This window comes from Balearica regulorum, chromosome 1 (assembly GCF_011004875.1).
Source record: "Balearica regulorum gibbericeps isolate bBalReg1 chromosome 1, bBalReg1.pri, whole genome shotgun sequence".
NCBI classification, from domain to species: domain Eukaryota; kingdom Metazoa; phylum Chordata; class Aves; order Gruiformes; family Gruidae; genus Balearica; species Balearica regulorum.
Window position 1 is genome coordinate 133,341,485 of NC_046184.1, and position 14,626 is coordinate 133,356,110.

At 39.6% G+C, this 14,626-nt stretch overlaps 1 protein-coding gene across 4 annotated transcripts in view; it reads left to right on the plus strand.

Moving 5' to 3' along the window:
* SCML2 (Scm polycomb group protein like 2) overlaps nt 1-9,750 on the plus strand; it is a 77,886-nt gene extending 68,136 nt beyond the window's left edge. For all 4 annotated transcript variants that reach the window (XM_075775891.1, XM_075775896.1, XM_075775904.1 and 1 more), the window contains 3 exons: nt 4,577-4,858; nt 5,572-5,735; nt 7,266-9,750. In XM_075775891.1, the coding sequence (XP_075632006.1) occupies nt 4,577-4,858; nt 5,572-5,735; nt 7,266-7,391 (572 nt within the window). In that variant the 3' untranslated portion in view covers nt 7,392-9,750. The remainder of the gene's footprint in view (nt 1-4,576; nt 4,859-5,571; nt 5,736-7,265) is intronic.
* The last annotated feature ends 4,876 nt before the right edge of the window (nt 9,751-14,626 follow it).

A 14,626-nucleotide genomic window follows, 5' to 3' on the forward strand; every position in this document is an offset into this window, starting at 1 on the left:
TTGTCCCTGCAGCAGGTCCCAACCCCCCCACCTGGGTGCTGAGATGAACCAGTGAGCAAAAGCACAGAAAACACTTTTGGTGAAGTGAAGAGTGGTTTGCAGTTTACATCTCTGGACTGACTCATTGTAGACTTGGATGAGCACCGGGAAGGGTTGAATAAAATGCAGCTGTGGCCAGGGATGTAGTGAAGCCTCCCTGTGGCAGCTGGCTGTTAGATAGATTTAGCTCACTGATGAATAGCACCTTTTCCTGTGCCGCAGCTCAGCTGCGGTAACTGAGCATGTGTCTAGTCTTAGTTTGCCTCAGATGTGAAGTAAAGCATCGAGGTTTAAACCTCAGTGAGAGAGACTTAGGAAAATATGGGGTTTTTTACTCTGCTACTTAACTGGTTAAGCCATGGTAGCTTGTTGATGTTGACTTATCCCATCTGATACATACTTTCTCTTCTTGCAAGATATTTGTATAGCATTTCCAAAAGCTTTTTTGAAATACGACAGGGATTAGTTATTTCTTCCTTCATATTTTTTTTCTTCTTTTTGGAGATTCTGGGGTTATTTTGTGTCCATTAGCATGAGTGGGGACAGAATGATCTGTTTTTCTTTGCAGATTAAAAAGTCATAGGACTACAATTACAGTAGAAAAGGATACAAAATTAAAATGTTCAAAATGATAGCTTATTTAAAATGGCACATCTTATTATTTTATATATATGTAGCATATTCAGTTCTTTTTATATAATAACATCAGCAGAAAATACAGTTCTGCATTGATTATGGAGTTCTGTGTCTTTCCAAAAGAAGTAATGGCTTAATTCCACAGGTATATTGTACACCTAAGTTAGATATTTCTGGCAGGTAACTTAATAAGTGTAGAGCACTTAATTGTACTCAAATGAAGTTGTTTCAGTTGGAGCAAAACAAATGTTGGAGTAGATCTGCATTATCTTGTAAGAAATCTTCCTCAAAGTAAACATGCATGCACATACTGGTTTTTAATCTTTGTTTACTAATGGATCCCTTTTACAGATGAAGTCAGTGTGCTCCTTAAAATACATTTTAAGATTAGTAGTTCATTATAAAATGCAGTTACTTGGATAAAAAATAATTAAAGTAAGTGTTTTGCCATGGTTTCAGAGGTTTGAATTTGTACTCTGTGCATTGCAAGAGGCAAAGTGTTCTCTAGTGTTGTGTGTTTCCCATTAGGGCAATGTCCTCTGCTGAAAATCTGGAGGTAATTTTATAGCGGTCAGTCATGGGTTGGTTAGCAAGAAAGATCTGCCCCCAAAAAATTCTGGTTCCATTGAGACATAGTTGTCTTGAAATAGTTGTTTTGAAATATCATTTGAAGGCAAAATAGAATAATTGTGGGAAAGGGTCTTTCAAACAACTCATTTTCCTTCTGATCTGCTCAGGGCTATGTTTTGCAGATTTTGCTGTCTTTCCTGCTCACTAACAGTTTCTTCTTAAAGTTATGAAAGATAAAGGAGGGGGGGTGGGGAATAACTCAGTCTCCCTCCCCCTGCAAACAGAGTGTTCTTACTACTGTGGCGGATTACATCATTCCTGTTCTGTATGAGGGAGAACAACTGGCTTCCAATTCCCAGAAGAGCTTCAAGAAAACAAAACGTCTGATTCCTGCTAAGGCCTTCAGTGTTTAAACAGTCTGTCATCCTTACATTTGAAACATAAGGCCTTTTATTGGCCTTTTATTAATCTACCCAGAAATCAGGCATTCTGCTGGGGAAACTCCCATCTCTTTCTGTACCACTGTTATTCACAACTGCTCAAAACGTCAAGGCAGGAGAAGTGTGTCATTCGTTGCTTCATGGATTGCAAAGCTCCATTTGCTAGACGCCGACTTTTGAATCAGCTGTCGCACCAGTTGACCACATTTTCGACAAGATTGCAGCTGCGTTTTCTTTGTAGAGAAGCTAGATGGATGGAAAGGGAAGTGGATTGGACGTTATAGTGGCTGAACAGAAATGCCTTCTCTAAAAGATGATGGCCCTGGGAAATATGCCAGCTTTTCTGCCGTGTGTATGCGAATTGAGAATTTACAGTAAGATAAATTCAAATGCTGGTATCTTGGGAAAAAAAGCAGAGTAGATCTTTCCCAGCCCTATTTACTGTTGCTTGCTGTAGGGTATATAACATCAGAGAGAAAGCTGGGATATAATTGGAATAAATACAGTTAAATTCTTTTGTAATACAGTCAATTTTAAAAATCGTTGTGTCTTCAGAAATCTTAATGAGGATTATGTAAAAAAAATATTTTTAAAAAACACTGTATTTGGGACTTTTGTTTACTATAAATACAAAAAAGTTTCTTCATAAGACATTACATGGAGTTGGCTGATATATGCTAAAACACTGTAGTTGAAACTTTCTTATTGGGAGTATTGTCTCCATTGTTTCATGCTACCTTTCAAGACTTCTGAAATCTGAATCTACAGGTTCAGTCAGTTAAACCTCAGGCCCCTTCCTACGGCTTTGCTGTAACTATTTAAAGTGTCACCTCTGCCTTTTGGTCTTGGACTGAGATTTGTTAGTGGTTTCATTCTCTACGGTTCTAATTTTCCCTTGGTTGGCTACCCTTTAATTTTATAGTACGTATCACTGACTACATCTCTTAAAGTCTCTCTGAAATTCTATAGAATGATGGCTTTTGTTTTTCTTTTTGGTAAGTTGCTGCAACTACTTAGAGGTGACAAATGCGAAGAAGTTAGTTTTCTTGTTTGTTTTCTTTGAAAACCTCAGTAGCCACTTCTTTGCTTTTGTGATTCAAGTCTAACAAATTAGAAAATTTTGCAGTGATTGTTTTGAGGATTGTCTATGTGAAAGAGAAGGGCTGGTGTCCATAAAAGCTGCTTTATTCCACAGCTATCAAATTTAGTAAAAGATGATACATCATCTTGCAGATCTTGGCTTATCGAATTCACTAAGTAGGGAGCTGGCTCTCGAAGTGTCTTTGTTCCCTTTCAGGGTTGTGCTGTCCGAAGACCAAAATACACTTAATAATAGTTCTTCACTGCACTCCACGTTTAAACAGGTTTCAGCAGAGAACCAAAGACATCATGAAACAAGTTGAAAACATGCTTGAGAAGCTCACTGGGTTTTTTAGGAAAACATTCTTCCTTTAGTTTTAATTGGGTATTCGCCCAAGAAATTCTTGAAAGTTGTCATACAAGAAGGGTAGTAAAAAGCTTATTTCAGGAACTTGTTTCACAGAACATACCAGTTCTTATCCCAAAGAATATGCTGCTTCACTAGCATATGTTTTATAACTTCACTAGAGTAATTTTCAAGATGGTAGTGTGGGGTTTACACTTCTGTGAACCTGTTAGCTATATTTTCCAGCTCTTAACTCTCCTGCCAAAGCAGCATTTGTTTCATACAGATTTGTAGATCATGCTTCCAACTTCTTTCCTGGGCTAGATACTGGCCTTTGCAAACAAAGAAGAATATGTGTGATTACTAGAGAGTGGAGTGGAGTTCTCATTGATTTGGGTTTTTTTTTTCCCTCACATAGCATGTTTCTCCCAATCAGACCTGAATTTGGTTGACCAAGAGTAGAATTTTCAGTAATGAAGCAAACGTGACTCCTGTCTCATGGCACAGGGAAAGGGACCCGCTGAACTCTGCTGATTTGGCTTAGAAACAGTATTGACAGGGTCTAAAAATTCACAAGCCTTCTAAGTGGGTGTTGTTTGTGTTTTGCAGAGTAGAAATTAGCTGATAAGTGATAAGAACTAAAAAAGGGAACGGTGATGTGCTCCCTGCTTGAGACCTGATTTTGTGAGGTTTTTTTTTACTTGCTCAGTATGTTCAATTATTTACATGTGTCTTTAGCTTTTCAGAGCTTGTGCTACTAGACCCTGCCCTGTGCAAAGAACTAACTGTATGTAGACACAGCGTTGTGGTCAAAACGTGTCATGTTAGTGTGCCGTAGCTGGCACTTGCAGCCTTCTGTGGCTTTGCCTGTAACCTGTTCAATTTTTAATCATGGCCTCTGTGTCTGAACATATTGGGATCTATAGATGATAATTGTCCACTTCTTTTGTTTATGAAGTTAGTGACTCCCTCTGCTGTTTAGAACAAATTAAACAATTGTTAGTTAACATGAGAATTTTTACTTAAAAATTTCTTGCAAGATAAACATAACATACTCTTAATAGTTAGCTTTTTGAGAATATGTTTTAAAAAAGGTAATGAAAATGCTTGACTAAGATTGCTTGATGTATCAATATTCACGTCAGACAATTTTACCCCAAAAAACTTCCTCTGTCACTTCCCTGTTCATAATATTTTACAAATACAGCTGAAATGATTTATGGAAGAGTGTCTCAAACTTGACATATTAAATCTTTTGCTACAAAAAATGTTTTAAAAATACAGTAAGAGCCCAATGATTACTTGAGGAAAAGGGACAAGCATTCAGCAGCAGTGATTGCCTCACAGGAGATTTGTTAACAGACTTACAATCTGTCACTATCTTCAAGAGAACATAGCAAGGAGTTGAATAACAAAAGTATAATGTCCATCACTTTGAACATACTGATACTTGCTTTTTGTGTAGCAGAAACATTACCTATAGAAGAAAACAGCACTTCCAAAGAACACCGATTTTCTGAGGACTCTATGGATTCTGCACTTAATTCTGTAAATGACTCAAGCCCAACTCGTCGAAATTCCATGGAATATCGTACTTCAGGGGGTGCAGCATATTACAGAAATTCCCTTCAGCCAGTGACTGCTACCTCAAATTCAGCCCCAATCCTGTGCAGGCTGTCCTTGAGCTCTGCTGGGAGCAGCGGTTACTATGAAGTTAGTAGGAATCGAATACAGAGGCGGATTGAAGGTATGCTATATAACTAAACTTTCTAAAATATGTAACTGCTTTTATTAACAGACAAAGTCCGTGAGTGATGAATAAAGAAGTTCTTTGCCATGGGAAAGCTTGCATGTGGAGTGAAATGTGGAGTGAAATGTGGTGCTGTTGCCGAGCTTGTCAGGCTTGCTAACATAACTGCAAATGCAGAACTTAAGCCTGTTAGAACAGATACTGTGGTGCAAGCCAGGGGGGTCTTGCCTGCTGCACTTTCCTGTCACTGCTGTTATGGACCCTGCAGCAAGCCAGACCGGAGAGGGCTAGCTATATGCAGCTCAGTTCCTGAGCATCTTATCAACTATTACCATGTTGCTGAAATACAGGGATAGGGTATCCTATCCCTTCTTCTGTTCGGCTTAACTTACCTTTGCCACGTTCCCAATTAATGGCATCTTGGGACCCAGGAGCCAAGTACAAGTTCAACTTAATCCCTCTAGGTATGGCATAGTGCTGATGTTTATGCTGCTGTAAATATTTGCAGTTATATAAGGCATTTAAAGACAAATGGAACAGTTCAATAGTATTTGGAGGAAAATAAAACATCTTTCATTCTAATTTATTGCAAAGAATGTGTAATAAAATCCACACATTAATATTAAACAATGTCTTATGTAAAACGAAATGTATTATCCCTGTATAGACTAGTGATACTTCTTCCTTTCACAATTTTTTTATACTAAAAGCTGCAAGTTCCACAACTGGACCGGATCTGAATTCACTAAAAAGAGAACCTTCAAGAATATCGAATAAGGATCCTTCCACCTGGTCAATAGAGGAAGTAATGCGTTTTGTGAAAGAAGCTGATCCACAAGCACTAGCTCCACATGCAGAACTCTTTAGGAGACATGTATGATGCATATCCATTCTGTTCTACTAGATTGTGTGTCATGTTAATCTCTTAAAATACAGCTTTCCTGTTTATCATACTATTTGCAGTTGAAGGTAGAATAGACTCTGCTCGTATATTGGAGGCTGAAAATTATTTTTCCACCTGAAACAACTCCTGCAGTATATTATCTCTGTGTTCCGGTCTTGTTAGACTAAAGTGAATGCCCACTGCTTTCCAGCTTGTATGGCATAATGCCAATACTGGAAGTATCCGACTTCTAATGGCCAGCATCCATGGCACCCCTGTCATCCCTGGTACCTCTCGAGAAGATGGCATTCTCATGTACAGCATGGGGCATTTGACCAACACAGGTGACACCTCTCTGATAGTCTGCTTTGGAGACTGATTATCCCTAAGCATAGATGCTGTTATGCCTTGCTAGCTTTACACTTTTTCATTAATACTAAAATTCAGAGAATCAATTGAAATGTTGACTTCATCTGTTTTGAAAAACAATGCATAGGGTTTCATAAGATCTAACTAGATGTTGCATTTAGAGAGATAAATGGTGTCAGTTTCTCTGTACTGTTTTTGGTCTCCCCTCTTCCTTTTCACTGTCCTTTTCTATGGCGGGTTGCTCAGCAAAGAGCCACTTTCTTATTTTGTTGTATACGTGGCCTTCCAAAATGAGGTTGGCTTTCTCTTTAGTAGTGTTTCACCCTTGTTTTGCACCAGCCTCTACTGACAGTTAAAGCTCAGAGTAAGCTGGATTGGAAGGAAAACTCAAAATAACTTTTAACGGAGCTTCCTGTCTTACATTTTATTTTTAGCTGTGTAACAAGACTAAATGTCACTTGTTTTGTCAGGTTTATGTTTAAAAAAAAATAAGACAGAGTGGCTTTCTTTATGGTGTTTTAAGGAACTAATTGCCTGTCTACAGTACATAATGCTACTAAGAGCTTAGGACTGTCACATTTCAGCAGCTTCTCAACCAGGCAGTTGAAATCTGACTAAGTCGTCCTTGGTCTTGATCCTAACAATCTGTCTGGTTTAACCTGGACATAGATCTGTCTTCTTTCACAGATTTAGATGGTCTGTAACCCCTTCCTCCGTGTGACTGCTGGCATGCGCATGCCAGAATCCTCCCACAGCTGTGTTCAAGGTTCAGTGCAAGGCCTCAGTGCTTGGATCATTTAATCTCTAACTGCACAGACCTTCCTTTGCAGCTTTCCCCCCCTCCCCCCCTACCCTTGACCCACTCACTTTTTTTCCCAGCTAGTACCTAATATTGAGGGCCATTTGGTCAGTTTCTTTTACTTAGTATAACTTTCTTTAGCATCTCAAATACCTTAATCATACATTTAAAAAAATACTAAAATAAATTCAATTTCAGTGGCCATCTGTAAATATCAAATTGTACTAAGTTACTGGTTTATATATAGTAGATATATTTGTTTATACTGCAGTAAAAATTTAATGTACTTTCCAGTTTTATCATGCAGCTTGTTAAAGTAGTTGTATGTCTTGTTTATTCTCTTCCTTCTGCAGGAAATTGATGGGAAGGCACTACTGTTACTGAGGAGTGATATGATAATGAAATATATGGGACTGAAGCTGGGGCCTGCCCTGAAGTTGTGCTACCACATTGAAAGACTTAAGCAAGGGAAGTACTAGCCAAGGGGGATACCACCATATGTGTGTTCATATCACACTAAGCTCTCAGGTTCACAGCCATCGCCTTTATTTGAAACTATTTTGCTGATATAAATCATCTTTATTTTTTGAAAGTGCTCTCAAAATGTAAAAAAAAAAAAAAAAAAAAAAGACATTCAGGATAAGGGTGGAGGGGGAAATCTGTATTACAGTCTAGTATTTTGCGAACTATCTACGAAAGTTTGTAGGGAAGGACAGCCGATCGTACTGGGGGCAGGCGGGTTGGGTAACAGCGCTCTCCTAATCCTGCAAAGTGCGTTCCCTATTACAGACTTCAGCCAACCTGTTCATATTCAGAACCAAAACAGCTGAATCCCAAAGGAAAATAATAAAACAAACCAGCATCAGGTGTTAATAGTTTTCTGGGGTGGCTGTAATCTTTTATATTGCAAGAAAAATATAAAACAGAAGATCTCATCTCTAGTGAATGCTGTGTCTGGTCCTCCAGCAGAGTAATACTCTAGTATACTATTCTAGATAATTCTTCCTAGATTTCCATAAAGGGAATAGCCATATGAATTGGTCGTGGGGGAGGGAGGTGTGGGGAGGAAAGGTTTATGGAGGACAGGGCTTAATACAAATATAAGCTTTTATAAAGTATGATTATCAGTCCTTTGGTAAGTTATGAGGACAAATGTACGGTATATTGTCAATTTATGCAGGCAATAAATATTTCTGTTTCATGGAAGGGCATATTGACTGTATAAAAAGCCATTTCTGGGACAGACTGATTTAACTGGAACAACGCATCCACATTTTAAACATTCCATCTTTTTGCCAAGTTTGGCATGGATATGTGTGTTCATGCTTTTTATATATACACGTGTACGTGTCAGGGAAATACATGCTATATATATATAAAAATATACATACACACTGTACATATGTATTCAGTTTTTTAAATGTGTACTTTGCACTGTGCCAGAGAGAACTGTACAATTTCTTGTTGTTTTTTTTTTTTTACCAGTAAATTTAGTTGTGTACTACTTTCATATTCATTAGCACCTGTTTAATTTGTTGTCCATTCTTGGAGTCAGAAGGTGACAAACAATCAAAGGGTGACTTTATTCATACAGGTGATATCCCTGTACTATGCAATACTCTTGGTTATTCATCCCTTAACTCTGAGCCATATATTCTAGTGTATTTCTGGAAAGATGCATTTGGTTCCGATGTTTTGGGCTTATATTTCCTATAAGGAAGTGCTACTATGTAACCGATAAGCCTTTTTTTGAGTAAAATTGGTGCTGTTTGTATAAGCTGTAAGAATGAGTGGTGATAATAAAGCAGTTTGTTGTCACTGCCAATTGTAATATACATCAGGGACAAAAAAAATACACTTTCTGTGTAGGAAACTGAATGTACTGTATGTAATAGTGCAAGTGATAAAAACTATTTGCTAGGGAAGGTGTAGTCCTAAAATGGTAGGTTTTATTATATTTCTTACTGCCTTTTTATATGAAAGCATATAGTATAAATGTATTTTTTACAAATTCCTTTTCTGAAAATGCCTTGCTTTACCAATAGGCTGACACTCCTCAGGTTTCAGCAGAGATACTGCTGCAAAATAATAAATTTTGTGGCTCACAAGTGTCCAAGTATTTTGTTAGTTTGACTGCAATGCAATTTTAATTTAGCAAGTCATTTGGACTTTGACAATTGTTATTATTATTACATCATTAAACATTTGACACTAAAAGTTATCTATATTGATTTGTTTTGCATATCTTTGTGATGCGTGTATATTTAGATGAATAATATGAGTGTGCTCTTGTAGTAAGAAAAGGTCAGAGCGTTGATTGGAGAAACAGAATATTTTCTCTTTGTGTTAGGAAAATACTGACTTGATTGTTGGTGTAACCATATGAAAGTTAGTTATATATCAAGGAAAACATCATGCCCCACGTGTTCAGTATATTGTTTATACCTTACTTCTTCCACGCTTTATTATGCTGAATCTCAGAGTTCTTTAGCATAAAAAGCTCTCATACGATTTAAGTGGAAGTAATTGACTGAAAACAGTTTTCATTTTTTACATTGCCATTGGCATTAAAAAAAGAAAAAAAAAGTTTCAATTTTCTGTTTGGCCTTTATGGAATGCCATGTTTGTGCATGGCACTGTTATGGGTATAAATATTTGTTCAAGGCTTTCTGTGCACCCGTGTGCACAGGGATTACTGTGATGTACTAGAATTTCACCGTGTGCTATAGCGTTGAGATTCAAACGTTCAAAGTGTTGTAGCGGAATATATTTTTTATTCTTTATTTTCAGTGGGATGTTCTTATCTATCAACAAAAATAAAATAGTTTGTTCATTGTTGTAACTGTCCGTTTTGTTTGACGTTGTGTGTATGTGTGGGCGCTCTTTGCGTAGGCGAGGGTAGCTATCTTATCTGGCATTTGGCAGTTCTTGACAGTTCATGTAAACATTTGATGTAAGGAAGTTGTAATCAGAAGGGTAAAATCATTCCAACATTGTCTATCTGAAGCAATTAATGTTTGAACTTGGGTTGATCTATGCTTTCAAAATAACAACTTAGGAGTATATTCAACTATTTCATTTTGCTTATAGCATTTTGCCGCTTAAAGCTCACAGAATTCTCATATAACCCCTGAGGGGAAGAGACTGCTAAAACCTGTTTGTCCTGTGTTCAGATGAAGACTTGAAGTATTTTAAATCACAGCAGCTAATGGCAGTGGCTTGATGCTTTCTTATTTCTGTGATAGAGAAGCCTGCTGTTTCGGTGGCTGTTGGCAGCAATCGGCCTATACTTGAGGAGTAACTTACATTGGATTCACGGTAACCTCAAATCCTTCGCAGGCAAATTTGGAACCTGGAAGTTGGTAGTGACAATAGTCCAGAGGTATTTTGCATCTGACATCTCTCAAAAGATATTGAATATCTTTTTGGTGCGTATTTGATATAGATGACGGCATGATAGATTCTCTGTTTCCGCTGAGTTGCTTTTCTATCAACAGGGATTCATCCGCTTATCTGGTTCTGTATCTTTCAGTTGTCTTGCAAGACAGTGCCATAACTCTTCAGTACATCATAAGACCTTTTCTATTTGAAATTAAAATACTGCTGCCTGGGAGGACTAGCAGCTCTCTCAATTCTTGTTGCAGAAGACCTATGCAATATTGAAATTGAAGAGTGCTGTATGGCGGGGTGATTGCATGTTGCGGTTGACATGACTGCACTTGTAACAAGTTTGTTGTGGCTGTATACATATCGTAGGACTTCTTCAGGAATGACAGTGAAAGACAACGACATCATGTTATAAATGCATGCTCAAAGGATGGAGCGTCTTCCTTTTTCTGTTGCTTTTAATAAAGGCATGCCATTTTTTACTTCAGGCAGTAGACACGGGCAGAGATGTTCATCTGAGTAGTCATGGTATTTGTAGAAACTCTTCTTCCTTTCCAGTCACTCAGGGATATAATTTGCTCAAAAGCAATGTTAACCTTCTCTGTGATGCCGGTGACAGTTTTATGTGAGTCTCTGGATGTGATTATGTATGCCGTGAATGTGATACAAAAATTCTACATTGGAGTATCTCGAGCATTCCTGTAGGGGGAAGATGAAGCCCTGGGTTAGGATGACTGAAATCTTGAAGTTTGAACGTGGTCAGATGAAATGGCATGGTTCTTTGTGCTTGTTTTTCCTTTAATTGGAGAAGAAATTCAGAGGATTGAAACATGGGTACACTGTTGAATTAATAGTTTAGCTTCCTGCTTAACTCAGAGGGCTCCAGTCACCTTTTCGTATTCATGTATTATTCCAGTGGGCCAACTTAGGATCATGTTTTCCTTTAAAGATGAGTAACTCATGAAAGTCTATTCATATGTATGTATATGTGAATCTGTAATGTAAATTGTTTTTAAATTAAATGGTCTATTGTCCAGAATCAAGGAGTTAGAGCAGTCTGTGTCCAGCCAACTTGAAGTAGAGGCTGGTAGTTACTGTTTTAAGATAATTTGTGTTATACTATTTATCTATTCTCTTTCCAGTTTGAGCTGACTGGGGGTTTTTCTGTTCTGCATTGTCAAAGATTATCTTAAGTCTGCTTGGTGTTTTTGTCTAGACCACTTATGAAACTTTTACGCGTGGTTCCCTATACCAATTACTCTGAAAATACATAATTTTTAAAAGGTTTTTCTATAATAGACTTACAATAGTAACTGGAAGTCATGAGTGCATAGAAGGCCGTATAGAAAGCAATGCTACAGGGAAAACCAAAAATGCTGCTCAGCATAGATGTGAGGGTTTTCAAATTAAATATAGCAGGTTTTGTATCTACGGCTTTTTGTGTTTCTGGTTTTGTCTTGTATCTGCCCCATTCTAAGTAAGAGTTGAGGAGTGTGTCACAGAATTGAGGACTAGTTGAGGTTGGAAGGGACCTCTGGAGGTCATCTGATACAGCCCCCCTCTGCTCAAGCAGGGCCACCTAGACCCAGTTGCCCTGGACCATGACCAGATGGCTTTTGAATATCTCCAAGGATGGAGACTCCACAACCTCCATGGGCAGCCTGTGCCAGGGCTCGGTCACCCCCGCAGTGAAAAAGCGTTTCCTGATGTTCGGAGGGAACCTCCTGTGTTTCAATTTGTGCCCATTACCTGTGGTCCTGGCACTGCACAGAGCCTGGCTCTGTCACCTTTGCACCCTCCCCTCAGGTATTTCTATACATTGATGTGATCCCCCTTGAGCCTTCTCTTCCCCAGGCTGAACAGTCCCAAGTCTCTCAGCCTTTCCTCACAGAAGAGATGCTCCAATCCCTTCATTATCTTTGTGGCCCTTCATTGGACTCTCTTCAGTATGTCCATGTCTCTCTCGTACTGGGGAGCCCAGAGGTGGACCCAGCACTCCAGGTGTGGCCTCCCCAGTGCCGAGGAGAAGGGAAGGATCACCTCCCTCCACCTGCTGGCAACATTCCTCCTCACGCAGCCCAGGGCACCATTAGCCACCTTTGCGGTGAAGGCATGTTGCTGGCTCATGGTCAGCTTGGTGCCCGCCAGGAGATCCCAGGTCCTTTCCTGCCAAGCTGCTTTCCAGCTGAGTGGTCCTCAGCACGTACTGGAGTTGTCCCCAGGTGCGGGGCTTTGCACTTCCCCTTGTTGAACTTCATGAAGTTTCTGTCCACCCATTTCTCCTGCCAGTTGATATCCGTCTGGATTGCAGCGTGACCCTCTGGTGTATCAACCACTCCTGCTGGCCTGACGTCATCTGCAAACTTGCTGAGGGTATGCTCTGCCCCATCATCCAGATCATTAATGAAGATGTTAAACAGGAGCAGACCCAGTAGTGACCCCTGAGGTACTTCACTAGTCACCAGCCTCCAACTAGACTTTGTGCCACTGATCATCATCCCTTGGGCCTGGCCATTCAGACAGTGCTCTATGCACCTCACTGTCTGCTCATCCAGCCCGTACATCAACAGCTTGTCTGTGAGGATCTTACGAAAGACAGTGTCAAAGGCCTTCCTCAAGTCCAGGTAGACAATATTCACTGTTCTCCCCTCATCCCCAGGCCAGTCATTTCATCATGGAATTTTATCAAGTTGGTCAAGCATAACTTCCTATTGGTGAAGCCATGCTGACTTCGGATGATCATCATCTTGTTCATGTGCCTGAAAACGGTTTCCAGCATTAGCTGTTCTACCACCTCCCCAGGGATGGACGTGAGGCTGACTGGCCTGTAGTTCCCTGGGTCCTCCTCCTTGCCCTCCTTCAAGGTAAGAGCGACATCTGCTTTTGTCCAGTCTTTGGGCACTTCTCCCATTCGTCTTGATCAACCAAAAACTATGGAGAGTGGCCTCGCAATAACATCAGCCAGCTCCCTCAGCACTCGTGGGTGCATCCCGTCAGGCCCTTGAACTTAGGTATGTCCTGTTTGCTTAAGTATTCCCTGACCTGAATCTCTTCCACCAGAGGTCCATCATTGCTCCAGCCTTTCCCCCCAGTCTCTGAGATTCCTGAAGGCCGCTCTTGCTAGTAGAGGCTGAGGCAAAGGTGGCATTGATCGTGTCCTGTGTAACGAGGACCCCCAGCTCATTCAGCAGTGGGCCCACATTTTCCCCAGTCTTCCTTTTGTCACCTATAGAGTGTAGTCTATTTTAATGCAGCATCATATGACAAAACACATTTTAAAAGTGAATAGCAGCAGTTTTTTTCTTTGATACCTAGTTACATAATAGAGTAAAATGAACATTTAAATCCAACATTAGATGTGTGAGCCTCTTCTAAAAGTTACGAGCATCTTCATCTTTTTGCTGCTCTTTCTACTGTGTTGAAGCTATGTAGAGTTAGGCTGGCTTGGTTTAAAGAGAAGAAGAAAAAAAAAAAGAGAACCCCTCGAGATCAATTTCAAAGGTCATATATTCCTCCTCTCTTTTTTTATTACATGTAAAACTGTCGGAATGAGTAAAAAGTGCTCGTTTGGAACTGCAGAAGAGTGATGCAGGAAGGCAGAAGCTGATTTCCTGTCCATTTCTGCGGTGAAATGATTGCTGGTTTTTTTTTCTCAAGCCTTGATTATAATCTTTCCCTCTGTAAAGCTGACTGACTAGCCCATAATCCTGGGATCGTGCTCCCCAACCGTCAATGCTCCTCTTGTTTCAAAGGTCACTCACAGCCATTTTGAGACTTTATCTTCTTAAAATCTGAACAGTCTGTTGTAAACTCACTGTGTTTTGAGTCTGCAACTCTGAGGCATTTGATATCTTATTAAAAAAAATTTACAGTCAGAGCCTCAGAGATATTTTTTTAAAGTTGCAACATATTTTGCTATTTTCTCCTCTGATGGTTTGTCCTAAATACATTCTCATTACTGTGGCTGTGCAGATGATGGGAGTCCTATGTGTACTTAAAATACGCCATTACAGTGGTCCAATAGGCCTTTAAATCCCTCACTTACAGGAATCATTCATCCCTGTCCTAGCAGATCATTTTGATTAACTGTAATTTGTCCCATTTGAATCAGAATTAGCTTCCACCAGCTCCAGGATCTCCCAGTTCTGCTGTACAAGCTGAGGAGGAGTCATCCTACGTGAGCCGCTTCTCCTTGTAGCGTTATGGACCACTGCTAGTCTTGTTTCAGCTTTTGTTACCTGCAGGGGAACTGTTTTGGGGCTGATAGTGAAGGCTGCACACCTCCACTTCTTTTTTAAAATACATGAAGACATTTTCATCCACTGAG